Source organism: Chionomys nivalis, chromosome 7, assembly GCF_950005125.1.
Source record: "Chionomys nivalis chromosome 7, mChiNiv1.1, whole genome shotgun sequence".
Classification (NCBI taxonomy): Eukaryota; Metazoa; Chordata; class Mammalia; order Rodentia; family Cricetidae; genus Chionomys; species Chionomys nivalis.
The window spans coordinates 82,402,578-82,426,318 of record NC_080092.1 but is presented as its reverse complement, the minus strand read 5'-3'; the positions used below and the strand labels follow the sequence as shown (position 1 = coordinate 82,426,318).

Here is a 23,741-nt window from a genome sequence, read left to right as displayed (position 1 = left end):
TTCTGAATGTGAGACATGAGAGAGAGAGGCCAGACACGACCACGGGTCTACTTAGTGCTGGAGACGGGCAGCCTCTTTACCATTGATGAGCTTTCCCTGTGTGAGAAGGGGAGTCTCACTCTTTTGAACCATACACAGCCCATAGGAGTAAGCAATAGCCATTCTCCTTCCCGTCCAATTTTACACCACATCTCAAGAGCTCTCGAACCCCAACCCGGGTAATAGTTCCCTAATCGCTGCGCTCCCTCGCTGTTCGGAGTCTTGGATTGTTGGGTGGGGGGCTGCCGGGTGGGCTGCTGGCAGATCCGAGCCGCGAGGGGGCGGTGCCCGCAGGCCCGCCGTGCCGGGCGCCGACTGCAGGGGGCGCTAGCGGCTGCTCCGGGCGGAGACAATCGCGCCAAGCGGGCGCCGCAGCCGGAGTGGGAGCCCAAGCCCGAGCTGCACCGAGTCGTGCAGAGCTGGGGCTGAGCCGGGCCGGCCGAGCGGAGCCTGGAGGCAGCGATGGACCGCTAGGGCCCCGCCGAGCCCCGCGATGCCGCCGCCGAGTGGCCCCGGCGTCCTCGCGCGGCTGTTGCCGCTGCTGGGTCTGCTGCTCGGCGGCGCCTCCCGGGCTCCCGGCAAGTCTCCGCCGGAGCCCCCCAGCCCTCAGGGTGAGTCTCGGCCGCGAGGGGCGGCGATCGTGGGCCTGCGTCCGGTGATCGGCTACCACCGCTGGCCCCCTCTTCACGATGCTAGTGACTTGGGGTGCATTCTGCTCCCAAGATGGGTGGGGGAAGGCGACCCGAGATCGGTGCTTCTGGTAGAGAGAATGGGGGACTGTTTGCTGCCGGGGTCTTGGGGAGACACAATGGGGAGGGCGAGGGTCTCCAGGCTCGGCGCCACCGTCGCCTCCGACTTGTTTTTCTCCCTCCCGGTCCGCGAGGCGCTGCAGCCAGAGCTATTGTCTGCGGAAGACACCCGCCCAGGGGCGGGCTGGGGCGGGCGCCCGCTCTGCAGCCCCCCGCGGGTCCCTAGCCGAGACCCAGGCTGGGTGGGGGCGCAGGCATCGGCTGCCACCCTGGGCCGGACGGGGGCTGGGAGCCGAGAGCTGGGCTGCAACGGGGGAGGGGAGAGGGGGAGTGGGTGAGGCTGTGGGCGGGATTGACTGCTCGAATGGGGTTTTCACCCAGGGAGCTTGACAGCTTCCAGCCAGCCCCCCAGGTTTAGAATTTGGGGTGCATAAAATAAACACTGATCGGCTCATACTGGAGGGAGGGACTTCAGTAAGGAGGGGAGCTGAGGAAAGGGGTAATTGTGATTCCCAGTTTGAGGCTCATGGCAGGGCTGTGGTCGCGGAGCCATGCTGTGCTGGCTGGCTGGCTGTAGGCAGTACCAGCTGAGAGGGCAGGTGTCTGGGTCCTTGTCCAGCCGTCTCTTGCTACTGCTCTCCTCGGCCAGCTTCCAGATCTTCATTTCACTTCCCTCCCCAAAAGGAGACGCTGACCCTCCTTAAGCCTAACCCAGCTCAGATGGGTGTGTGAGGTGGGGGTAGGGCCGGCCTCTGCGGTGGGAGCTGGAGACCCTGACTCCACAGCACACTCCTGGGTGCTCTGGGCCTCCACCCTCCCCATCTTTGCTTTCCTCTCCCACCTTTCATGTCTTGCGCCACCACCCTACTACTGTTGTTCCTTCCCCTGCATGTGGCTCCATCCTGAAAGTGTTCTCCGTTCCTCACACCCCCCCCCGCCCAACACACACACACACACACACACACACACTAGAAGCTAGCAGGAAAGGCGGAGTGGGGGTTTGCTTGGTTGAGGGAAGTAGGGTCCGGATGAAGGGAGGAGGTCGGATTTCCTCCTGGAGTGAGGCAGGGCTAAAGTGGAGAGATTCAGATAGCGTGTGGAATGTCAGACTTTGAGAGTAGGGAGGGATTTCCCTATGCCTCAGTATCCCCTGATTTCCCAGAGAAGAAGCCCAAGATTCTTAGGAAGCTCCGCCCACCCCACAAGACTCTGCACCCCGGGGAAGGGAGGGCCCAGGGAATTAGCTGGAATAGCGCCAGGATTGGGGGCTCTCTCAGGCAGCTGGCTGGGAGCCCAGGCTGCGGGGAAGAGGGGAAAACGGCTAGACACCTGCCCCACCTCCCAACTTGGCACCGATGCTCCTCAGGCCTCACCTGCCCACCTCCGTACTGTTTCCCCAGGCCCCTCCCTTCTGAGGCTTTGGCCCTTAAGCCCAAAGGCTTCCCTCAAGTGACGAAATTTCAGACTCCCGGCCACCCTCGTCCCAGCTGCTCTCTCCAGCTGTTCCTAGCCTAGGAGAGGGCTGGGAGCAGTCAGGCCCTTTAAGCTTCTCAGAATTCCTGCTGGGGCAGGAGACTGCCACTCCTTGGAGAACCAGAGTGGGAGTGGGCAGAGTGGGTGCCCCACCCTGAGTAGCTAGACTTTGGCCTAGACTGGAGAGGGAGATGGGCTCTGCGAACAGCTGGAAGGGATGCCGGGGACAGGCGTGGCGTCCTGCACTGGAAGCCTGAGATGGGACACCTGTCACTGTTGAGTGTCGGCTCCAGGAAAGGCCTTCTGGAGGTTCTGTGGCTGCCCACCCTCCTCCCCCTTGCCACTTCTGCCCTCAGCTCCAGACTTCTTCTCTTCCTGGGATTTTCACCCAGCACCCACCTGCCTCCTGCATCTGAACCCCTCCATCTCTGACACTCATGGGGACGGCAGGGGTGAGGCATGGTCTTGAGGGAGAAGCTGGTGCTGAGTGGAAAGGGTTAGTTAGACAGCGGAGGCCGCCTGGGGAATCCATGAGAGTAACTCAAGTCCTCCTCACCCCATCCAAGCCCAGAGTGCCTCACTCTCAGGGCCAACATAGCCAGGTTATCCTGGAGGCGGGGGTCAAAACCTGGAAATCTACAGGTTTTATGCTTCCTTCCCAGTCCCCTCTGCACTATTTTCCATTGGGCCTGGGTCTGTTTGCCGTGCTGCCCTTCCTCACCAGGGCCCCAGCTCCTTTGCTTGATCTCCTGGGAGGAATGAGGACGTTGCCATGGTGACTGACTGTAGCTGACCAGCTATAGGCTTGAGGGGAGGGATACTTGTTTGGGCTTAGGAGCTGGGGCAGGTCCCTAAATTTGAAGGGAAACAGGTTTTTGGAAGCTCACCCAGAGAGAGGATGAGTGATAGGTATGATCTAAGGCAGCTTAGGGTCTTGGTTTTTTTCTTTCTTGAGAACTCAAATGGGGACCCATCCTCCCTCCGAGTTACCTGATCCTGACCCTCCCCATTCTCTCCTGCCTCCTGCTCTCTTCTCCTCGCCATGGACCCTGGTCTCCTAGGGTCAAGGGACTAAAAGTTTATATTCTAGATGTAGACAGCTAGGTTTGGAGCTCAGGTTTCTCACTTAACTGCAGTGCAAGAACTTACACGTTCTGAGCCTCGCTGTCTTTATCTGTAAAATGGGCTGAGGCTATATTTTAGCAAATAGAGCATTTTCTTGGCTGTAGGATGTATTCTTATTTTGGAAACCAGTAAGAATGGGGGTGGGAGTGGAATGCTGTCACTTGTCAGTGATGACATCATTCATTCCAGACATCAGCTGAGCTCAGAAACGTGAAAGTGTGCACGGGCTAGGACTCCCTCCCCTTCGGACTGCTGGCTTTGGCAGAGAGCACAGCTCACTGATAGGAGGGCCTGGATGTGATCCCGCCATCAGTCCCCAAACCTCTCTCCTTGTTATCCTCACTCCTTTCACCCCATCTTCCCACAGAGATCCTGATCAAGGTACAGGTATATGTGAGCGGGGAGCTGGTGCCCCTGGCCCGGGCCTCAGTAGACGTGTTTGGGAACCGCACTTTGCTGGCTGCTGGCACCACGGATTCAGAGGGCGTGGCCACACTACCCCTCAGTTACCGCCTGGGCACCTGGGTGTTGGTCACCGCTGCGCGCCCGGGTTTCCTCACCAACTCCGTGCCGTGGCGTGTTGACAAGCTGCCGTGTGAGTGCAGGGGCAGGTGGAGGGGGTGGGATAGGGCAGCAGCTGACCCATCGTCAGCTCCTTCCCAGATTAGTCCTTGGGGGTGGAGGGGGCAGCTTCTCAGCAGCTGCTGCCTGGGCTGGGGCATATGAAGCCATTGGGATGCACGCGACCGGCAGGGGCATCTAGGGAGAGCTTCTAGAGCTGACAGGCCGTCCTTCTCGCAGTATACGCATCGGTCAGCCTCTGCTTGCTCCCCGAGCGGCCAGCCACCCTCATCCTCTATGAGGACCTTGTGCACATCCTCCTAGGCTCTCCAGGTAAGCCACACCCTGCTGCTCATTCAATAGCCTTTCTCCCTTGATCTCAACCTGTGTGTGGACTTCTTCACACAGTAGCTGGGCATTCTTGGGCAAGTCACTCATCCTCTCTGAGCTGTCCTTTATGCATGTATAAGACGTGGAAGGATAATACATCATCAAATTAAGGTAAAAAAATGCATCAAATGTGCTAAGAGGAAAAAAATCAGGTGTTCAATAAATATTTATAGTTTATTTGGGGCTTTTTTTTTTCAAATATTTATTTATTTATTATGTATACAATATTCTGTCTGTGTATGCCTGCAGGCCAGAAGAGGGCACCAGACCTCATTACAGATGGTTGTGAGCCACCATGTGGTTGCTGGGGATTGAACTCAGGACCCTTGGAAGAGCAGGCAATGCTCTTAACCTCTGAGCCATCTCTCCAGCCCCTTATTTGGGGCTTTTTGTGGTTTCTATTCTCCCACCTCCCTGACCTGTTTACCTCCAATGGATCTACATGTCCTTGTCCTGCACCTACCTGGTGCCCGGCTGTTCTGAGGCCACGAGGGCCTTCCACAGCAGCTGAATGTCTGTGCAGTGGCCTGGAGTATTCCTCAGTGCCCCTGGTCTTGATGCACAGGCCTTCAGTCTCAGCTCATAGTTCCCACCTGCTCTGTGCCATGGGGATGACCCAGGGTGAAGGAGAACAGACCACAGTCCACCTCCTGGTCCTAGGCAAGCGGGAAGACAGACAAACGCCACTGCTATCTTGGGAGAGTTACAGGACAGGCAGACAGTGTGGCCTGGGAGTGGAAGTAGCTGAGGTGCCCGGCTGGAGAGGAAGTTAGGGGAGTTGGTGGCACAGCGGGCAGTGAAGGCTCCATGGACCTTCTGGCCAGTACCACAGACCTGCTCTACAGTGGGCTTTGGAGGAGGAAAGACCCCTCTCCAGTTTAAATTCTTACTGGATCCTTGTTGACAAATTGCTAGTTGGCCATCTTCCTCTCACTGGCCATACCAGAGGCCTCCAGAACCCCAAGGGTTCTAAAATGCCAAATGGGCCTTTGTTGCCCAGGGCTTCTGCCCTCTCGTGACTCCCAGAACTCTCAGTGTGAAGTGCAGAGCTCTTCAGAGAGCTGGCAATACCCCCCCAGGACGCAGCCACCACTACCCCGCCGTGTAGCTTGTAGCCTATGGGCCTTCCTCCTGCATGTCCCCAAAAGCAACCCTGCTTTCTTCTTCCCTCACCCTACAGAACTCCAGGGGGTGGGCCAAGCTGCTGACATTTAGTAGTAAATCAGGATGGGCTTGTGTGGAGGGATCTGGGTGACAAGGCCAGGCTCCAGGGTGGTGGCTCTGGAATGTTGCTGAAGTTCTGGTTCCATTTCTGCATCTCTAAAATGGAGTTGATACCTCAGGGGCTGTTAGGCTAATTAAGGGGGTTACTATACATAGCCGGCTTAGGACAGTATCCATCATATTTTGAAGCTTAATAAATGTTACCTATGATCACACTGGATTGGAATTCTGTTTATACGTCTGCTCTCTTGCCCCACCACCCCCACAGCACTGTAAGCTAATGTGTGTCTATCTAAATGGAAATGATTTGAGGCTGAAGAGATGGCTCAGTGCTTTAGAGCACTTGTTGCTCTTCCAAGTACTTGGGTCTATTGAATTCCCAGTACCCACATGGTGCCTTACAACTACTTTGTCCCAGGGAATCTGACGCCCTCTTCTGGCTTCTGAGAGCACTGCACACATGTGGTGCAAAGACATACAGACAAAACACTAACACACAGAAAAATAAAGGAAAAATATATACTTCTTTTGTTTGTTTGTTTTTCAAGACAGGGTTTCTTTGTGCAGCCTTAGCTGTCCTGAAACTCACTCTGTAGACCAGGCTGGTCTCGCACTCACAGAGATCTGCCTGCCTCTGCCTCTCAAGTGCTGGGATTAAAGATTTGTGCCACCACTGCCCAGCAAGGAAAAAAAATAAATAAAAAGATAAATTCAGTTCCTCAGCCACACACTTTAGCCAATTTTCTCTTTTCTTTAATTTTTGAGACAGTAGCTCAGAATTCTGTCTGGCCTAAGACTCCTGATGTAGCCAGGCGATGGTGGCACACGCCTTTAATCCCAACACTCGGGAGGCAGAGGCAGGCAGATCTCTGTGAGTTCAAGGTCAGCCTGGTCTACAGAGCTAGTTCCAGGACAGCCAGGACTGTTACCCAGAGAAACCCTGTCTCAAAACAAAACACCAGCTTCCTGCTGTAGACCGTCAAGTGCTGACATTACACATGTGTGCCCTCACTAGCATATGGATCCAGAGAGCACCCATTGGCAGCACAGGCAAGAACCCTTCTTTTCGTCATGGCAGAAGGTTCTAGAGAAAGTATAAAGAACAGCACCCATGAGACTGTGAGAATGAAGGCAGGGGGTCTCCTAGTCAACTCCATATCCCAGGACCTAACTCATCACGTGCCACTCAGAAGATGCTGTTAGCTCAAGACATGACTGTCGTCTGTGTGTGTGTGTGCGCGTGCGTGCATGTAAGCACATGTATGCATGTGTGTTTGAGTGTATTTCTGTGTACTGTGTGCCCATGGAGGTCAGAAGAGGGTGTTGGGTCCCCTGGAACCTGAGTTATAGGTGGTGTGAGTCACCGTATAGGTGCTGGGAACAGAACCCAGGGCCTCTGCGCGAGCAGTGAACCTTCTAATCTACTGTGTCTTCTCTTCAGCCCCACAACCCTCACAATTTTATAGGCTTACAAGGAAACTCAAGAGAAAGCTAGCCGGGCGGTGGTGGCGCACGCCTTTAATCCCAGCACTTGGGAGGCAGAGGCAGGCGGATCTCTGTGAGTTCGAGACCAGCTTGGTCTACAAGAGCTAGTTCCAAGACAGGCTCCAAAACCACAGAGAAACCCTGTCTCAAAAAACCAAACAAAAAAAAAAAAAAGAGAAAGCTAGTAATTGATGGCAGGTCACAAGGTCATCAGGCCTGGAGGTTTCAGTACCACATCCCTTCAGTTAACCCATGGTTACCCATTGCTCTCTCTATCACCACCCTGGCCTTTTCAATTGGCCCAACCCAGTGCTCCCCTTCTTTGGATGTTTGCCTTTTGCTTTGGTCCGGGTCAGGCTACCATGGTGCCTGCTTTCCATCCAGGTGCCCGCTCCCAGCCCTGGGTACAGTTCCAGCGCAGAGCTGCCCGCCTACCTGCCAGCTCCACCTATAGTCAGCTTTGGGCTTCGCTCACCCCTGCCAGCACCCAGCAGGAAATGCGGGCTTTCCCTGCCTTCCTGGGCACGGAGGCCTCCAGCTCAGGTAGGCCATGTGTACGGAATGTAGAGGGGAGACGCCTTCCTTCCCTAGGAAGTTAGCCATGAGTGCCGATGTCCTCTTCCCGCAGGCAATGGCTCCTGGCTGGAACTGATTCCCCTCGCTGCTGTGAGTGTGCATTTGCTGACAGGCAATGGGACAGAGGTGCCGCTCTCGGGCCCCATTCACCTGTCCCTACCAGTGTCCTCAGAGCCTCGTGCCCTGGCTGTGGGCACCAGCATTCCAGCCTGGAGATTTGACCCCAAGAGTGGTAAGTGTTAGGGGCAGGGGATTGGGGAAGGAATGTGGGGCTTATGTTAGAGGCGGCAGAACACTGAGTCTGATGAACGAGCTCCTCTGGCCCTTCCAGGGCTGTGGGTACGAAATGGCACTGGTGTGATCCGAAAGGAAGGCCGACAGCTCTACTGGACTTTTGTCTCCCCACAGCTGGGGTACTGGGTGGCTGCCATGGCCTCCCCTACGTCTGGTGAGATTGGTGGGGCAGTGGGGTGGTGGGCAGTGGTGGGCGGGAAGGCTGGGAGAGCTCAGGCCTTGTGAAAGGCAGGAAGGGCATCCCAAGCCCTTGCCTGGCACAGGGCTGGTTACCATCACCTCAGGCATTCAGGACATCGGCACCTACCACACCATCTTCCTGCTGACCATCCTGGCGGCTCTAGCCTTGTTGGTTCTCATTCTGCTGTGTCTACTTATCTACTACTGCCGGTGAGTGCTCCTGGGGACCCATCCCGCCTTCTCTCCCAGGATCCCTGCCTTGGGGTCTCACAGGTGCAGAAAGCCCAATTCTCAGCGTGCTTCCAGCGCAAGAGCTAAGACCCAAGAGGCTGGTGGCTTTAGAGAAAGGGGTGACAGATGGCAGGACCTACGCGGGCCTTGCCCACTGCAGAGACTATCCCGCTGTCCAAGCAGCCCAGCTCTCACTCCCAGGGGACACCCCCCCCCCCCAGAGCAGGCACTGGTGGCTGGTTTACATACCAAGCGTTACCAAGTTTACTCCATGAAGCTGAACGAATGAAGCTCCTGGATGTCTTCTCTTTCTACAAACAGCTTCCAGCTTCCAGGCATCATCTAACCCCCACCCCCGCCCCGCATCTATCTTGAATGTTCCTGGCATCATCCACTATCCACCCTGCTCCCGCCGTCTTCATCCCTTGTGTTGGCAACTGTGGGGGTTAAAGAGACCTGTGCTTTCAGTATTCCTGAGGTCCTATCTCTTTCCTTCTCACCAGGAGACGCTGCTTGAAGCCAAGACAACAGCACCGAAAACTGCAACTCTCCGGCCCCTCGGACAACAAACGAGATCAGGCCACGTCAATGTCTCAACTCCATCTCATCTGCGGGGGACCCCTGGAGCCTACATCTTCCGGAGACCCCGAGGCCCCGCCCCCAGGCTCCCTACACTCGGCCTTCTCCAGCTCCCGAGACTTAGCATCCTCCCGAGATGACTTCTTCCGTGCCAAACCGCGCTCCGCCAGCCGTCCGGCCGCTGAGCCTCCTGGTGCTCGCAGCGGCGACGGTGCCGGGCTCAAGGGCGCCCGCTCCGTCGAGGGTCCTGGAGGACTGGAGCCCAGCCTGGACGAGTACCGGCGGGGTCCTGCGGGGGCGGCGGCCTTCCTGCAAGAGCCTCCCTCGCCGCCGCCGTCCTTTGACCACTATCTAGGCCACAAGGGGGCGACCGAGAGCAAGACCCCTGACTTTCTGCTGTCGCAGTCGGTGGATCAGCTGGCGCGGCCGCCGTCCCTCAGCCAGCCCGGCCAGCTCATCTTCTGTGGCTCCATCGACCACCTCAAGGACAACGTGTACCGCAACGTCATGCCCACCCTGGTGATCCCCGCACACTACGTGCGTCTGGGCGGCGAGGCTGGCGCCGTGGGAGTGGGCGACGAGGCCACCCCACCGGAAGGCTCGGCCGCCGGCCCCGCGCGCCCTTTCCCGCAACCCGACCCCCAGCGCCCGCTGATGCAGGGCCACGCGGGTGCGGGGGGAGACGGAGGCGGCGAGAGCTGGGGTGGCGGGCGCTCCGCACCGGTCAGCGGCTCGGTCACCATCCCGGTGCTGTTCAACGAGTCCACCATGGCGCAGCTCAACGGCGAGCTGCAGGCTCTGACCGAGAAGAAGCTACTGGAACTGGGCGTGAAGCCTCATCCGCGCGCCTGGTTCGTGTCCCTGGACGGGCGTTCCAACTCGCAAGTGCGCCACTCCTACATCGACCTGCAGGCGGGCGGCGGCGGCCGCAGCACCGATGCCAGCCTGGACTCCGGCGTCGACGTGCACGAGGCGCGGCCCGCGCGTCGCCGGCCCCCAAGGGAGGAACGGGAGCGCGCGCAGCCACCCGCGCCCCCGCCGCCCGCGCCCCCGCGCCTGGCGCTCAGTGAGGACACCGAGCCCAGCAGCAGCGAGAGCCGCACGGGCCTCTGCTCTCCGGAGGACAACTCGCTAACGCCCCTACTGGACGAGGTGGTGGCGCCCGAGGGTCGGGCAGCCACGGTACCCCGAGGTCGGGGCCGCAGCCGTGGGGACAGTTCCCGCAGCAGCGCCAGCGAGCTGCGGCGCGACTCGCTTACCAGCCCGGAGGACGAGCTAGGGGCGGAGGTGGGCGACGAGACTGGCGACAAGAAGAGCCCGTGGCAGAGGCGGGAGGAGCGGCCTCTAATGGTGTTCAACGTCAAGTAGGGCGGCCCCTGCCGCCAGTGCAGGTCCCCAGAGTGCGCGCTCTGGGTGCTGAGGGAGCACACTCTTAGCCGAGAGAAGGGCTCAGGGGCCTGCTGAGCCCATTGGTGGTATGTGCTGGGGGAGTGTCTTGGGGGGAAGGGACCCTGGATCGGCCTCTAAGCAGAGGAAGGTGGGAGGGGCCGGTCCCCCCATGGAAGGGGGCTGGGGAGGAGGGCTGGGGTGGGAGCAGTGCCTGTATAAATGTGGCTGTACATAGAAAGATCTATTGTGGGAGAGCAGAAGGGGAAACCCAGCCTCAGCTGCTAGGGTGAGGGCTGGGAAGGGAGGGGCAATCTCTGTGGACCCTTGGGAGGGGAGGGGTGCTGCTTGGATGTCACAGGACTGGTGGCTGGGGCGGTCCTGGGGACTAAGGGGTACTGTGATGGTGACGCTCTAGACACACAAATACAAAGCCGGTGAGGTTGAAGCTGTGTGTGTGTTTCTATGGGATCTTGAAGACCCCGGAGCACCAAATCAGACACTGCTAAGAAAGTGTACAAATTTTATTGGAGCAAACACACGCACTCGTGCGCGCGCGCACACACACACACACGCACACACACACACACACACACACGCAAGCTCACACAATACCTGTGGATCGGAAAGAGCACCTGGCCACAATGTCCACAGAGATCGGAAGAAATGGCAGTTGGAAATGGGGTCCACAGCCTTCTTTGCATAAAAGGTCTTAGCTTGAGGCCACCTCCCATGGTGATGGGGTGACTCAGAATGGGTAGATAGGTCTGGGAGACTCTAGGAGAAGGCCTAGGGAGGCCTGAGTGGTGGAGACCGTCTGGACAGGGTCCCCAGGGCTGTGGAGTTCTTTAGTCTTTAGCCCCTCCTTACAGCAGCTGTCTTGGAGCTGGATTCCTCAAAAACATGTCCCAGCGAGGGGTCTTCTTTCGCAAACATTTGGTTCCCTTGGCCGAGCAGTGGAAGCCAGTGGGGCAACAATGACGTCCATCTGCACAGCAGGTGCCCTGGATGGTCAAGGAAGAGTGAGTACTGGACAGAGCAGAACCTACCCCACGGTGACACCCGGCCCCAGGGTCAGGGATAGCACTGACCTTTACGTAGGGGCAGCACGCCCAGCCTCCTTGGCTATCTCTACAACAGGTCTGGTTATCATGGCAGAAATGCCCCTCTCCGCACTCCACATCTCCAACCTCAGGGCCAAAGGTCAGGGGGGCAGAAGCCTGGATGGAGTGGACATCCTTCTCACAGGTCCTGGCCTTCACATTGCAGGTGTATCCATTCGGGCAGCAATGCTGCCCGTCTTCACAGCACACAGCCTGGGCACAGTGAACGGCATCACACTGCTATTCCCAGAACACAGCCCCCCCCAGGGCAGTGGGTGGAACTCACGTGGGGTAACTGGCAGCAGGCCCAGCCTCCCTTCCGACTAGGGCAGCAGGTCTGCCCCACTGGACAGCTGGTGTTCTGGTCACAACCGGTATCTCCAGTTTGGGAGAGGGTTATCTGGCCGACAGGCGTCTTCTCCAAGCTAGCCTCCACTCTGTCTCCCTTCTGACAGTACCCCTTAGCCGTGCATGTGAAACCCTGGGGGCAGCAAGTCTTGCGGTCTGAGCAGCAGACAGCCTAGGGATGGGCAGACAAGTGTGTTCTCCAGAGGGACTATGGGAGTCCCTTCCTGCTCATAGCTCCTCCGACTGGGGACAAATCACGGCTTGGGGTACCACTATGGACTAGGCAGAATGCAGAAGAATAAAGAAACGGGCCTCTTGGCCGGGCAGTGGTGGCACACGCCTTTAATCCCAGCACTTGGGAGGCAGAGGCAGGCGGATCTCTGTGAGTTCGAGACCAGCCTGGTCTACAAGAGCTAGTTCCAGGACAGGCTCCAAAGCCACAGAGAAACCCTGTCTCGAAAAACCAAAAAAAAAACAAAAAAAACAAACAAAAAAAGAAACGGGCCTCTTGCCACCCACCTGCCCAGGCCAAGATGCTGTCCCCACCCCTATACTGCTGTCTCCCTACCCCTGTACCTGCGGGATGGGACAACAGGCCCAGCTCCCAGAACCGAGACTGCAACAGGTGTTGTCAGCAGGACAGCTAGTGAAATCATCACAGTGGACGTCACGCTTGAAGATTTGTGGGGCTGGCAGGCTGAGGGGGGGCATGACCTTCTTCATCCAGGGTACCCGGAGGGCTCCCATTTCACAGGTTCCTGTCTCTGTGTGGCACTGGAACCCTGTCGGGCAGCAGTGTATATGATCCTCACAGCACACAGCCTACAGTGGACAGAGAAAGGCCAATACGCACTGGAGCCAAGCCAGCTGTCCCTCTGCCTGGACCCGTATGCCCACTGCTCCCACGTACCTTGGTAAAGGGACAGCAGCCCCAGGCCCCGCTGGCGAGGCGGCAGCAAGTGTACCCATCTGGGCAGCTCACCTCCGTGTCACACTTCACCTCCTTCACTGTAGGCAGAAGACATGTCGTCAAGGGTAAGGAACCAAGTATGTAGCTATCTCAAGCCACAGCAAACCTCAGGCAAGGCTGGTGTAGAGGGGATACGCATGCACCCACCAACACCTACTCCCACCTCCATCCCAGAACTGAGCTGAGCCACCTCCTTATGGAGCAGATGCCTATATACCTGGGTATCCAGGCAGCTTGGTCAGGAGGTCCGTGGTGTAGTCCTTGGATAGGCACTTACTCTGGATCAGGTCACACACAGTGTCCTGGGGACAGCAGTGCAGATGGTCGGAGCAGCAGATGGCCTAGGTTGGAATAAATACGGGTCTCTCAATTCCAGTCTCTAGGGAACACAGGGAGCAAGCCAGGCTGATGACCGACACTGCCCCAATCCCCCACTAGGGGGCAGCACGAGTCCGGAAGCTCCCAGTCATCAGCCCAGTTCCTAGGGGCCCCTTGTAAGGAAGGCTATGTCCAGGCCCAGCTGGCTCCAGCCCTTCACTCACGTTGGGCATTGGACAGCAGCCATACTTCCCAGTGGGCAGCTCACAGCAGGTGGAATCATCAGGGCACTGGGTCTGCGCATCAGGGCACACCACAGAGGAATGCAAAGCCACTGAAAGAGGAATAAGGCTTGTGGGAGGGGCCGCCAGGGCGGAGGGGAACTTTTTTCCAGCCAAGAGTTAAACGTTGGCTCCACTCCATGTGCTAGCTGGATGGCCTCCCACCTCCTCACCTGCCCTGCTGGTCCTTTGCGCAGGGAACTTCCTTAGTAGGGGGTAGGTGCCCATAGATGTAATACATCGTGTATGAACCAGGTCACAGGAGGCCCCATGGGGACAGCAATGTACTCTGTCTTCACAGCAAGAGGCCTGAGAAGAGATAGTTGGTCCATAATCCATCGTTGACAGCCCCAGCTCCCAACTCTACCCCCACTTCCCCACACCTGTACCTGGGGCATGGGGCAGCACCCCCAGGAACCGTCAATCATAATGCAGCAGGTAGAGGAGTCGGGGCATTCGAACTGGCTACCAGGGCACTGGATGGCACCCACGAGGTTATCTGCAGACGACAGAGTCCAGGGTTCTATGGATCTGGTCCGTAAAGGTCACTCAACGTCGTTATTATGGGAACTGCAGGCCCAGCTGCAGGCAGTCTAACTGGTACCAGGGCTAAGGTGATCACCCAGGATCCCAAGCCACGCTTCCCACAAGCTACTTCAGAGAGATGACAGAGGCATCCCGTGAAAGTGGGCAGGTATTAGATCACTCCACAACACCTGGACTTCTACACCCTTGTCTGTCCCCTTTACTCTCAGGACTGTCCCTCTGTTCAGAACAGGACTTGGGGGCCACCCAGGCAGTCGGGTTCCCGGGCATTTTAGGAACCACACAGTGCCCACCCACCCATCCATCCCTCCCCATCTGTCCCCATTCTGTGTCCCACAGCACCTGATACTCGGATGCAGGATGTTCCATCCTCACTACAGTGGAAGCCCCGGGGGCAGCAATGGTGGCCATTACCACAAGATACACCCTGTGGGACACAGAGAAGCCTGTTTGCCTGGAATTGGAGAATGAAGGACAGGAGTAAATGAAGCACCCCGTCCACGCCAATGGCACCCTCACCTTAGGGAAGGGACAGCAACTGGAAGTCCCCAACACAGTGAGGAGACAAGAGTAGCCAGCAGGACAGTGGTCATGGATCTGACAGGCGTCACCTAGAGGATGGCTTGTAATCATAGGCCATGCGTCCTGGAAAGAAGAGATGGCATAAACCAGTGGACCCATGCCAGTCCTCTTCTGGCCAATCCAAGGTAGCCTCCATGAGGCCCAGGCTGCCAGCTGGGGCGAGACACTCACCAGAAGAGGGTTACAGCAGCTGTAGCTGACTCCGCCCAGGTCCAGGCAGCAGGCAACGGGGCAGAACTGGCCATCTGGACACTGTGTTCCACTCACCAGCCCTGCCATTAAGGCCAGCCAACACCCCAAGATCCACATGGTCTGCCTGAAAATGACAAGGAAAGTTTAGCAGTCATCTTAAGCCCCTGCCACCTTCTAATCTGAGGCCATGCACTTCCCTGCGCCCAGGCCAAGGCGTGACGTGCCTTGGATTTACCGAACAAGTGAACGGGAAGGCAAGCGGACGCGCTGCCTGACTCAGCGGCCTACCCCGTGTGCATCGCCCTTGTGCTGGCTTGCACACACTGTGAGCAAGAATGCTGGCACGCACACGTGTCGATTCACGTCCTCACACACGGCCTAACACCTGACACCGCGGGTGAGTGAAGAGGAACGGAGTTATGACAGTCACGAAGGCATGTGCCTGCGATCTACGGGACCGTGCGCAGACTGGGAGGCAGAGGAGGCTTGGGAGGACAGCCAGCCTCACCTTCCTGCCTGGCGCTGAACTCCCATGTGCGCACCTTGGGGGAGACAGAGTCGTCAGTCACGTGATCACATGGGAACCCAAGGGGTTGAGAAAGTTGTGAAAACGGAAGTGTGGTGACCAGTGGAGTCTGGGTTGCCTTCCCCACAGGCCAGCCCCTGCCTGCCCACAACTGTCTCCTCCTCACCCAGGGGAAGGGCACGGAGGCTGGGTTAGCCTCCAAACTAATTTCATAATGGGCCCTCCCCGGCATCACCAGCCTCCCCATGCCTGCCCCCAGCAGCACCAGACCCCCTTTGGACGCATCAAACACACCACCTGTCTCTCCTACCCAGAAACCGAAACTCAGTGGCAAGTGGAAAACCAAGCGTACTGCTTCAGTGCCCCTCCGTGTCAGCAGGAGGAACCAAGCCTCTCACTTCCCTAATAAGCCTTTTCCCAGCTCAGCTGGCTTACCCGGCAACCCAGAGAGACACTCCCCTGCCTGGAGCAGCAAAAACTGCAATATTCACAGATCCTCTGGGGAACCACTTTGTCCTTCCTTACTGCATTTCTCCGCGACAACTATGAAGGCAGTAACCATGTTAACTTTCACTTTCCAAATCCAAGCCCAAGGATCAAGTCAGGGAAAACAGACCGAGGATATTGGACCTGGGTTCACATGCCAACTGGCATCCCTCGCGACATTACAGGGGGAAGGTGAACCCCAGAGGCCAGAGGTACAAAAGGAGGGGGCAGAGCATATTTCTCAGGCAGGTGACCTATGCAGGATAGAAATAGCGTGGGTACAGCCGGGTGGTGGCACACACCTTTAATCCCAGCACTCGGGAAGCAGAAGCAGGTGGATCTCCGTGAGTTTGTGAGTTCAAGGCCAGTCTGGTCTACAGAAAAAGTTCCAGGACAGCCAGGGACAGAAGGATCCTGTCTCTAGGGGGAAAAAAGAAAGAGAGAGAGGAAACAGGGTGGGGACAGGGACTGTGTAGAATCTGCACTTGGGTCCTGGTCCTGGAGGTGCCACTGACGCTTGCTGAGGGCCTCAGAAATTGTTCCCCGTGCTTATCAATCTCTGTGTGAACACTGGTGTTCACGGAAGGCAAGAAATCCCAACTTCCGCTAGGTATGTTAGACATGCCTTTGACCCCAGTACTTGGGAGGTTGAAGTAAGACGATTGCAAGTTCCAGGTCAACATGGGCTACAAGGTGAGAATGAGACCAGCCCGGGCTACATAGAGGATCTGTCTCCCACCCCCACTCCCCAACCCCTGCCTCCTTCCTTCCCTAGGTTTTCAAATGCCCTCTCCCCTAACTCGACTATCCCAGAGGTTATCTCTTGGCCAGATCAAATGGGGTGGGGAGACCTAAATCCCCTCCTTAGGTTAGGCAGTGGCCACCTCTACACGACTCCGTTCAAACAGCCTGAGAGGCCTTTCAAGGCCCTGGCTTCGAAATCTTCCACTAGGTGGCACCCCCCAACTCCGAGTGTCAAGGGGAAGATGAATTTCCCAAAAGGTGAGCCAATCTAGCTGAGGAGCAGGAAAAAGTGGCGGGGAGAGGCGGAAGTTAGCTCCCTCACCCTCCAGAAAGGAAATACGGCTGACACTTCCCAGAAATTCAGCCACCACGCCCGGTCCCGCTCCCAACCCCTCGGAGCTCTGGGACCAAGGGCGGGAGATCCCAGCCCACTGCAAGCCGCCGCGGAGACCACTCGCGGCACCGGAATGAGAAAGAGCCGGGACCTGGAGACAGATGGGAGGCACAGAGAATGAAGCCGGCCCGAGAGAGGGGTGGTTACTGCTCTGGAGAAACCCTGCAGCTTCCCGACATGCCGGTCAAAGGGAGCCTCTTACTGGGGGTCTCAACAACTGCTCCCACTCCTCCCAAATGAAAACCCCTCTTTAGTGCATCAGAAACCCCTAGGAGATATCGAGAGACCGGTCTTCTCTTGTCTCTGAGTAGGGACTCCAGGGGAGCCTCAATTGCACAGCAGCCTGGCCAGACCTCTGGCCAGTAACCGGGAAGACGTCTGCAACGGGTCCTCCTACCTGCTTCGGGGTCCGAGCTCCGTGGGAGGCATCTGGCGGTCAGCTTCTGGACTAGGGCTTGGCCGCGCGATGGCCCGCCCACCCCAGTTTTCATTAGCCATGGGTCGGGGATCCAGGGCTTCCATTGGTTACTTGTCTACATAGAGGCGGGACTCTCCAGGAAAGCTGTGTTTCTTTTCTACTCAATTCACATTCCTCCTCCCTTTCCTCTCTCTCTCCACACCCCATATCTAAGAATCATGTGACTAGGCAATCATATGACACCATAGTCCGCCTCCCCCAGGGCAGCGCTTGCTTGTTCAGTTGCTTTCCCCCCTCCCACCCACCTCTCGTGTCCTGGCGGCGCCTGGCAGGGTGTTCTGGAGACGGGGCTTCGCGTGCCTAAGGCCACCGACAGTTAAAAGGGCTGCCCTCCGGGGCGCGCGTTCAGGGTCGTTTACAGGATAGCGTCCGCTTCTGGACCCGGACTTTTGCACCTTCACTGTCTTTTCACGCTAGGCAGCCAGGACTGGAAACAAGCTGAACAATGGTTGTGGGGGTGAAGAAACTGTCCCCAGGGAGACCGGCGTGGACTAAGTTTAATAAGTGATCTAGAGCGAGTACCAGGCGCTAGAGAGGTGTGTAGGGAGAAGAAGAGACATAAATCCGTGTTGAACTGTCCAAGAGTTATCCACGTTGAGCTGAATCTGGAAGAATTTTAAGAGGCTGATTAGGCGGGGCGGAGGTACTCAGAAAGAGGCTAGAAAACCAGCTCCCTGAGCCAGGGTCTTCTGTGTTCCAGGCTAGCCTCAACCTTGGTATATAGTTGAGGGTGACACAGAACGTCTCATTTTCCTGCCTCTACCTTCCAAATGCTGGGATTGCAATTGCAGGCAACCATGCTTAGCTTCTTTGGTGCTGGGATTAAACCTAGGGCCTTGTGCATGTTGGGCAAATGCTAGCAACTGAGCTACATTTCAGTCCCAGGACTGCCTCATGAGAAAAAAAAAATTGTGCGGGGGGTGGGGTGGGGGTGGGGTGCTGGTAAACAGCAGGTAAAGACAACAACAAACACGACAACCTCAGTTTGATTCCTGTGACTCACGTGGTAAAACATAAAATAAAAAGAAATGACTTGCAGAAACTGTCCTCTGACTTCTGCATGCGTGTACCCACAGACTTAGTCACACTCACACGGAATAAATAATAACGTAAAACAAAACTCTGGGGCTATAGCTTAATGGTAGCGATCGCATCGAGCATGAGATGTTCTAGGTTTACTCAGAGAGAGAGAGAGAGAGAGAGAGAGAGAGAGAGGCTTGCGTATATCATAGGACAACAATATTTTTGCCAGTCAATCTCACTGTTCACCTTGGCTTTTTTTTTTTTTTGGAGGGGGGTGGTTTTTGTTGTTTGTTTTTGTGTTGAGACAGGGATTCATTGTGTTGGATAGCCCTGGCAAACCTGGAACTCTCTCTGTAGATCAGGCTGTCCTTGAACTCAGAGACACTCCTTCCTTTGCCTTGAGTGCTGAGATTAAGCTTGTTGTTTTTGTCTCTGAGCAGTGAGCTTCCTGCTACTTGACTTTTAAACTTCCACATGATTTCCTTGCTTCTGCCTTCCGTCTTGCCATAGGATATCAGCCTCTTTAAAAAACAAAACAAAAACAAAAACAAAAAAAAACTTTTTATTTTGAGATGGAGTCTCCCTAAGTTCTTTTTTTTAAAAATATTTATTTATTTATTATGATGTATACAATATTCTGTCTGTGTATATGTCTACAGGCCAGAAGAGGGCACCAGACCTCGTTACAGATGGTTGTGAGCCACCATGTGGTTGCCGGGAATTGAACTCAGGACCTTTGGAAGAGCAGGCAGTGCTCTTAACTGCTGAACCATCTCTCCAGCCCTTTTTTTTTTTTTTTTTTTGGTTTTTCAAGACAAGGTTTCGCTGTAGTTTTAGAGCCTGTCCTGGAACCAGCTCTTGTAGACCAGACTGGCCTCGAATTCACAGAGATCCGCCTGCCTCTGCCTCTTGAGTGCTGGGATTAAAGGTGTGCACCACCACCACCGGCTTTTCCAGGCTAGCCTTGAATTTGAATGCACTGCCTAGCTCATATAGCCCTTTGGACCCTTCTAGAGTAGCTGGGATTACAGGCATGAACCAACAGATTCTGCCTCCCTCACCCCCCCTTTCTAGCCTCAGACTGGCCTTGAATTTACTGACCTTGGTCCTGGTACCTCGGCTTCTCTTGAGTTGCCGGGATTGCAGATTCTAGCCATTTTATCCAGCTTACCATCTTCTCAGTAAATATTTTAGAATTCATATTGCTTTTGTAAGCTTTGTAAAACAATACTTTTTAAAAAGTTATATTATCAGGGCAGTGGTGGCATAGGCCTTTAATCCCAACACTTGGGACACAGGGGCAGGAAAATCTTTGAGTTTGGGTCCAACCTGGTCTACAGTGTAAGTTCCGGGGCAACACAGAGAAACCCTCTCTCAAAAAACAAAATAAAAGGCGGGGCGGTGGTGGCGCACGCCTTTAATCCCAGCACTTGGGAGGCAGAGGCAGGCGGATCTCTGTGAGTTCGAGACCAACCTGATCTACAGAGCTAGTTCCAGGACAGGCTCCAAAACCACAGAGAAACCCTGTCTCGAAATAAATAAATAAATAAATAAATAAATAAATAAATAAATAAATAAAAGTTCTATGCATGTGTGCATGTCTGTATAAATTTACACGCATTGTGTGTTTACAGAAGTCTTTGGAAGCCAGGACACTGTCCTGGAACTGGAACTGGTTACAGCCCAGTACGTCGTGAGTGCTGTAAGCTAAACCTGACCTCTACGAGAGCAGTAAGTGCTCCGTGGCGGAGCTGCCTCTCTAGCTCTGTTGTTGAGTCTTGTGGAAAATGGAAAATTATATTCTGGGGCTACTAAAAACCTAATTTTAATAAAGCAAATAATAGAATAGAATAAGAATTCTTCTGAGAGGCAGAAATATTGGGGTGTTGTTCAGCTGTTTCCTCTGAACTGAAACACTGCCTCTTAGAGGAGCAGTTACTGTGGGTTACAACCCCTTTGGAGGTTGAAAGACACTTTCGTGGGGGTCGCCTAAGATGCTGGAAAATAGATGTTTACATTACAATTCATAACAGTAGCAAAATTACAGTTATGAAGTAGCAACAAAAATAATTTTATGGTTGGGGCCAGCACGACATAAGGGTCACAGGCAGCATTAAAAGGCTGAGAACCTTCTGACTTAGAGGGCAGAAGAAAGCTCAAAGATTTGAGAATAAGTGTGGACAGATGCCCTGGGAGAAAATGCAGCTTACAAGGCCCAGAAGACTCCTGAATGTTACAAGATTCCAGGGTTACTCCCCGAGATCGTGTCACCAGGGACACAGCTCTCCTGAGGTGTCTGTAGCGCCGGGAGGGGCTTTTTGGTGACACCGCCGTCTTTGACTCATCTACAGTCCCATAAGTACCCCATTAAACTCAGTTGCTCACCAACGAGTCTGACACCAGTGTCTGAAGTGAACAGATACTTGTTCAAGTCTCAACAGTCACAGGGCATATGAAAAGGTGCTTTATGACTGGGTGCATCTAGCTTGCACGAGAAAACCCAAGTGTGGCCCCCAGGAAGCCCAGAGTTCCTGTGAAGGTGTCCATTGAATCATGTTAAGTTCTTTCTAAAAGTAGCCGCGAGCCTAGCAGGGAACAGCCCTCAGCTTTGTGGCTGTCAGCTGCTCACAGGTGTGAGTGAGCGGCTTCACCTTCCAGGAGGTAAACAAGCGTTGGCAGTTGGCTGTAGTCAGGGCAGTTCGTCCCTTCTAGGTCCCGTTCATTAACTGATGGATTTCTGCGTTGTTCTGGCTGTTGAGAACAACACTGCTAAGAATATTCGGTTTTGGTTTTTTTCGAGGCACGATTTCTCTGTATAACAGTTCTGGCTGAACTGGAACTCCATCTCTCAGGCTAGCCAGTTTGAACTCAGAGATCCACCTGCCTCTGCCTCCGAAGTACTGGGATTAAAGGTATGCGCCCCACAGCCCAGGGGCATGGTCATTTTTGTGTGTGACGTGTTTGAATGCAATGTTTGAATTCTTTTTGTTTGTTTTGTTTTTTGAGACAAGGTTTCACTGTAGTTTTAGAGCCTGTCCTGGAACTCGCTCTGTAGACCAGGCTGGCCACGAACTCACAGAGATCCTCCTGCCTCTGCCTCCCGAGTGCTGGGATTAAAGGTGTGCATTACCACCACCCGGCTGCAATGTTTGAATTCTTACATAGTGAAATTTTGAGGTCAGATAGCAATTCTGTGTTGAACTTTTTGAGCGACTATCAGAATGCTTTTCAAAAGTAGCTGTGCATTTTGTATTCCAACCAGCAGCAAATGTACGGAGATTTCCATTCTCCCCATCCCCACCCTCACCAACCCCCCCCCTTTTTTTGAGACATGTAGCTCTGGCACAGAGCTAGGTCTTCACCCACTGAGCCATCACCGTAGCCTCTGAGTTTTTTTTTTTTTTAATTTTTTTTTTGGTTTTTCGAGACAGGGTTTCTCTGTGGTTTTGGAGCCTGTCCTGGAACTAGCTCTTGTAGACCAGGCTGGTCTCGAACTCACAGAGATTCACCTGCCTCTGCCTCCCAAGTGCTGGGATTAAAGGCGTGCGCCACCACCGCCCGGCAGCCTCTGAGTTTTATGTTATGTTTTCTGTCGTGTTGGGGGGTGTCAGGCAAGTGCTCTGCCTCTGAGTCACATCTCCAGTCCCCATCTTAATCGTTAGAGTGGGATTGGAGGTTCAAGACCCGGGGAAGCTGATGGTAGAAGCAAGTCCAGGCAGTGACTCAGGCCTTCCCCTGTTTGCGTGAGCCCCACTCACATGATAAAGCAGAAATCACTGACCTGAATTTAATATCATTCAAAACACACACGGAGGATGCACACAGTTAACCACCATGCTACCCTTTGCTTTGTTTCCCTATGTTTTCCCCTGGGCTATGCTATGCATGTGCTTCTATATACTGGAGATTACATATTCTTCAGACACTCCCTCCCGCCTGTCACTGTGTATTATAATGTTACGTCATCTGAAATCTATTGACCAATCTTTCTTTTGAGGCCTCTGCTTTTTTTTTTTTTTTCTTTTTTCTGCCTTTTCCCCTTGCCTGGTCAGAATTTATAGAGGCTGGGTGTGGCTCCATATCAAGTGCATGCCCTTGTGTAAGAGGTCCCGATTCTGTCATCATTAACATGTCCCGATCATTTCCAGCCTGATGCCCCATGCCAGACCTATGCTGAAGTGAGGCTATGCCAATGACAGGCCACCCTGTCTTGGGTGATGGAACTGCAGGTGTCCCCAGTTACACCTCCCTCTGCTCTGCCTCCTGCAGGGCAGCCCAGTGCAGCCTCCGGAGCTGCTTGGCCAGGTAAGGGCTGTGGGGCTGTCCCTCCTGTGACCATCGAAGGGCCGTTGACTGTACCAGCATGGGAGCTCCTCCAATCCCTGCGACCTTGACATGCCAGATGAAACGCAGAATTCTCAATTAACTGAATTCCACGTTTGTTTGTTTTGAGACAGGGTCTCAGTATGCAGCCTTGACGGACCCAGAACTCGCTATGACTGGCCTCAAACTCCCAGCGATCCTCCTGCCTCTGCTTTCTGAGTGCTGGGATCCACGTTATGTGCCACCACACACCACACAGGCTCTAAAGGTAAATGTCCTTTAGTGTAGGTATGTCTCATGCACAAAAATAAAAGTAAAGACAGTAATAACAAAAGCATGTCCCATACAGCATTTGAGACCCTTGGAAAATACCCACTGTGCACCTGAAACTGAAATTTCACTGGGGAGGTTGGTATTTTTATTTGCTCTATCTGCTTAGAGAGCACAAAAGCAACTTCCTATCCTGTCCCAGCCACCCCCACCTCACCCCTGCTTTCCCGGTTGCCTGAGTCATCCTGTCATGAGCTGCTCTTGCTCTGGTTCCCCAGGCGACTGCCCTCCTCATGGGACACCAGAACAGCTGCCTTCCAGCTGTGGCCCCAGGACGTACAGGATAGGATGAGTCACAGCCCAAAGAACTAGCTTGGCAGGGGCCCCTGCGCCCCCTATAGGAGCTAAGTCACACAGCGGCCCATTTTCCGTGGTCGGGGGCTGGGATGGGCAAAGGAGACTAAGATTCAGGTTCCAGAAAGCCAGCCTGGAAGGAAGACTGGTGCCCAGGGCTCTCCACACTTCACGGAGGAGGAAACAGCCTCAGAGGGGCTCTGGCCAAGGACTGGTGAGCTCAGGAGATAGACAGTGTCCCTACCAAGCTCTGGGTTGAGGTGGGGCCACCATCACAGGAAGTGACCAGAGCCTGTGCTGAGATGGTCATGGGCTTGGTTGATTCTTTCAGGTGTCTTTTTAAATTAATTAATTAATTAATTATTTTTTTCAGAGTCTTTTATGCAGCCCTATCTGTCCTGGAGCTCACTGTGGAGACCAGGCTGGCCTCGAATGCACAGAGATCCGCCTGCCTCTGCCTCTCATGTGCTGACCTAAGGTATGTGTGTGTGCCACCACACTGGGCTCCTAT

At 54.9% G+C, this 23,741-nt stretch overlaps 2 protein-coding genes across 3 annotated transcripts; one reads left to right on the top strand and one right to left on the bottom strand.

Moving 5' to 3' along the window:
- The first annotated feature begins 399 nt into the window (after positions 1-399).
- Fam171a2 (family with sequence similarity 171 member A2) lies at positions 400-10,458 on the top strand. Of its 2 annotated transcripts, none has more exons than XM_057776471.1 (8): positions 400-650; positions 3,754-3,981; positions 4,188-4,280; positions 7,431-7,589; positions 7,675-7,854; positions 7,954-8,070; positions 8,201-8,306; positions 8,831-10,458. In XM_057776471.1, exons 1-8 carry the CDS (start codon positions 533-535, stop codon positions 10,272-10,274), a joined length of 2,445 nt encoding a protein of 814 aa, XP_057632454.1. In that variant the 5' UTR covers positions 400-532; the 3' UTR covers positions 10,275-10,458. The 2 variants fall into 2 exon arrangements, with proteins under 2 accessions (XP_057632454.1, XP_057632453.1); XM_057776470.1 differs by having other exon boundaries at positions 8,180-8,306.
- Positions 10,459-10,807: 349 nt separating this feature from the next.
- On the bottom strand, positions 10,808-17,265 carry Grn (granulin precursor). Its single transcript, XM_057776865.1, has 13 exons — positions 17,180-17,265; positions 14,612-14,756; positions 14,378-14,503; positions 14,201-14,285; positions 13,702-13,811; positions 13,486-13,621; positions 13,256-13,365; positions 12,931-13,054; positions 12,654-12,751; positions 12,320-12,565; positions 11,682-11,915; positions 11,384-11,608; positions 10,808-11,296 (listed from the first exon to the last, which is right to left on the bottom strand). The coding sequence occupies exons 1-13, from the start codon at positions 17,209-17,211 to the stop codon at positions 11,159-11,161; spliced, it is 1,809 nt and encodes a 602-aa protein (XP_057632848.1). The 5' UTR covers positions 17,212-17,265; the 3' UTR covers positions 10,808-11,158.
- Positions 17,266-23,741: the final 6,476 nt, after the last annotated feature.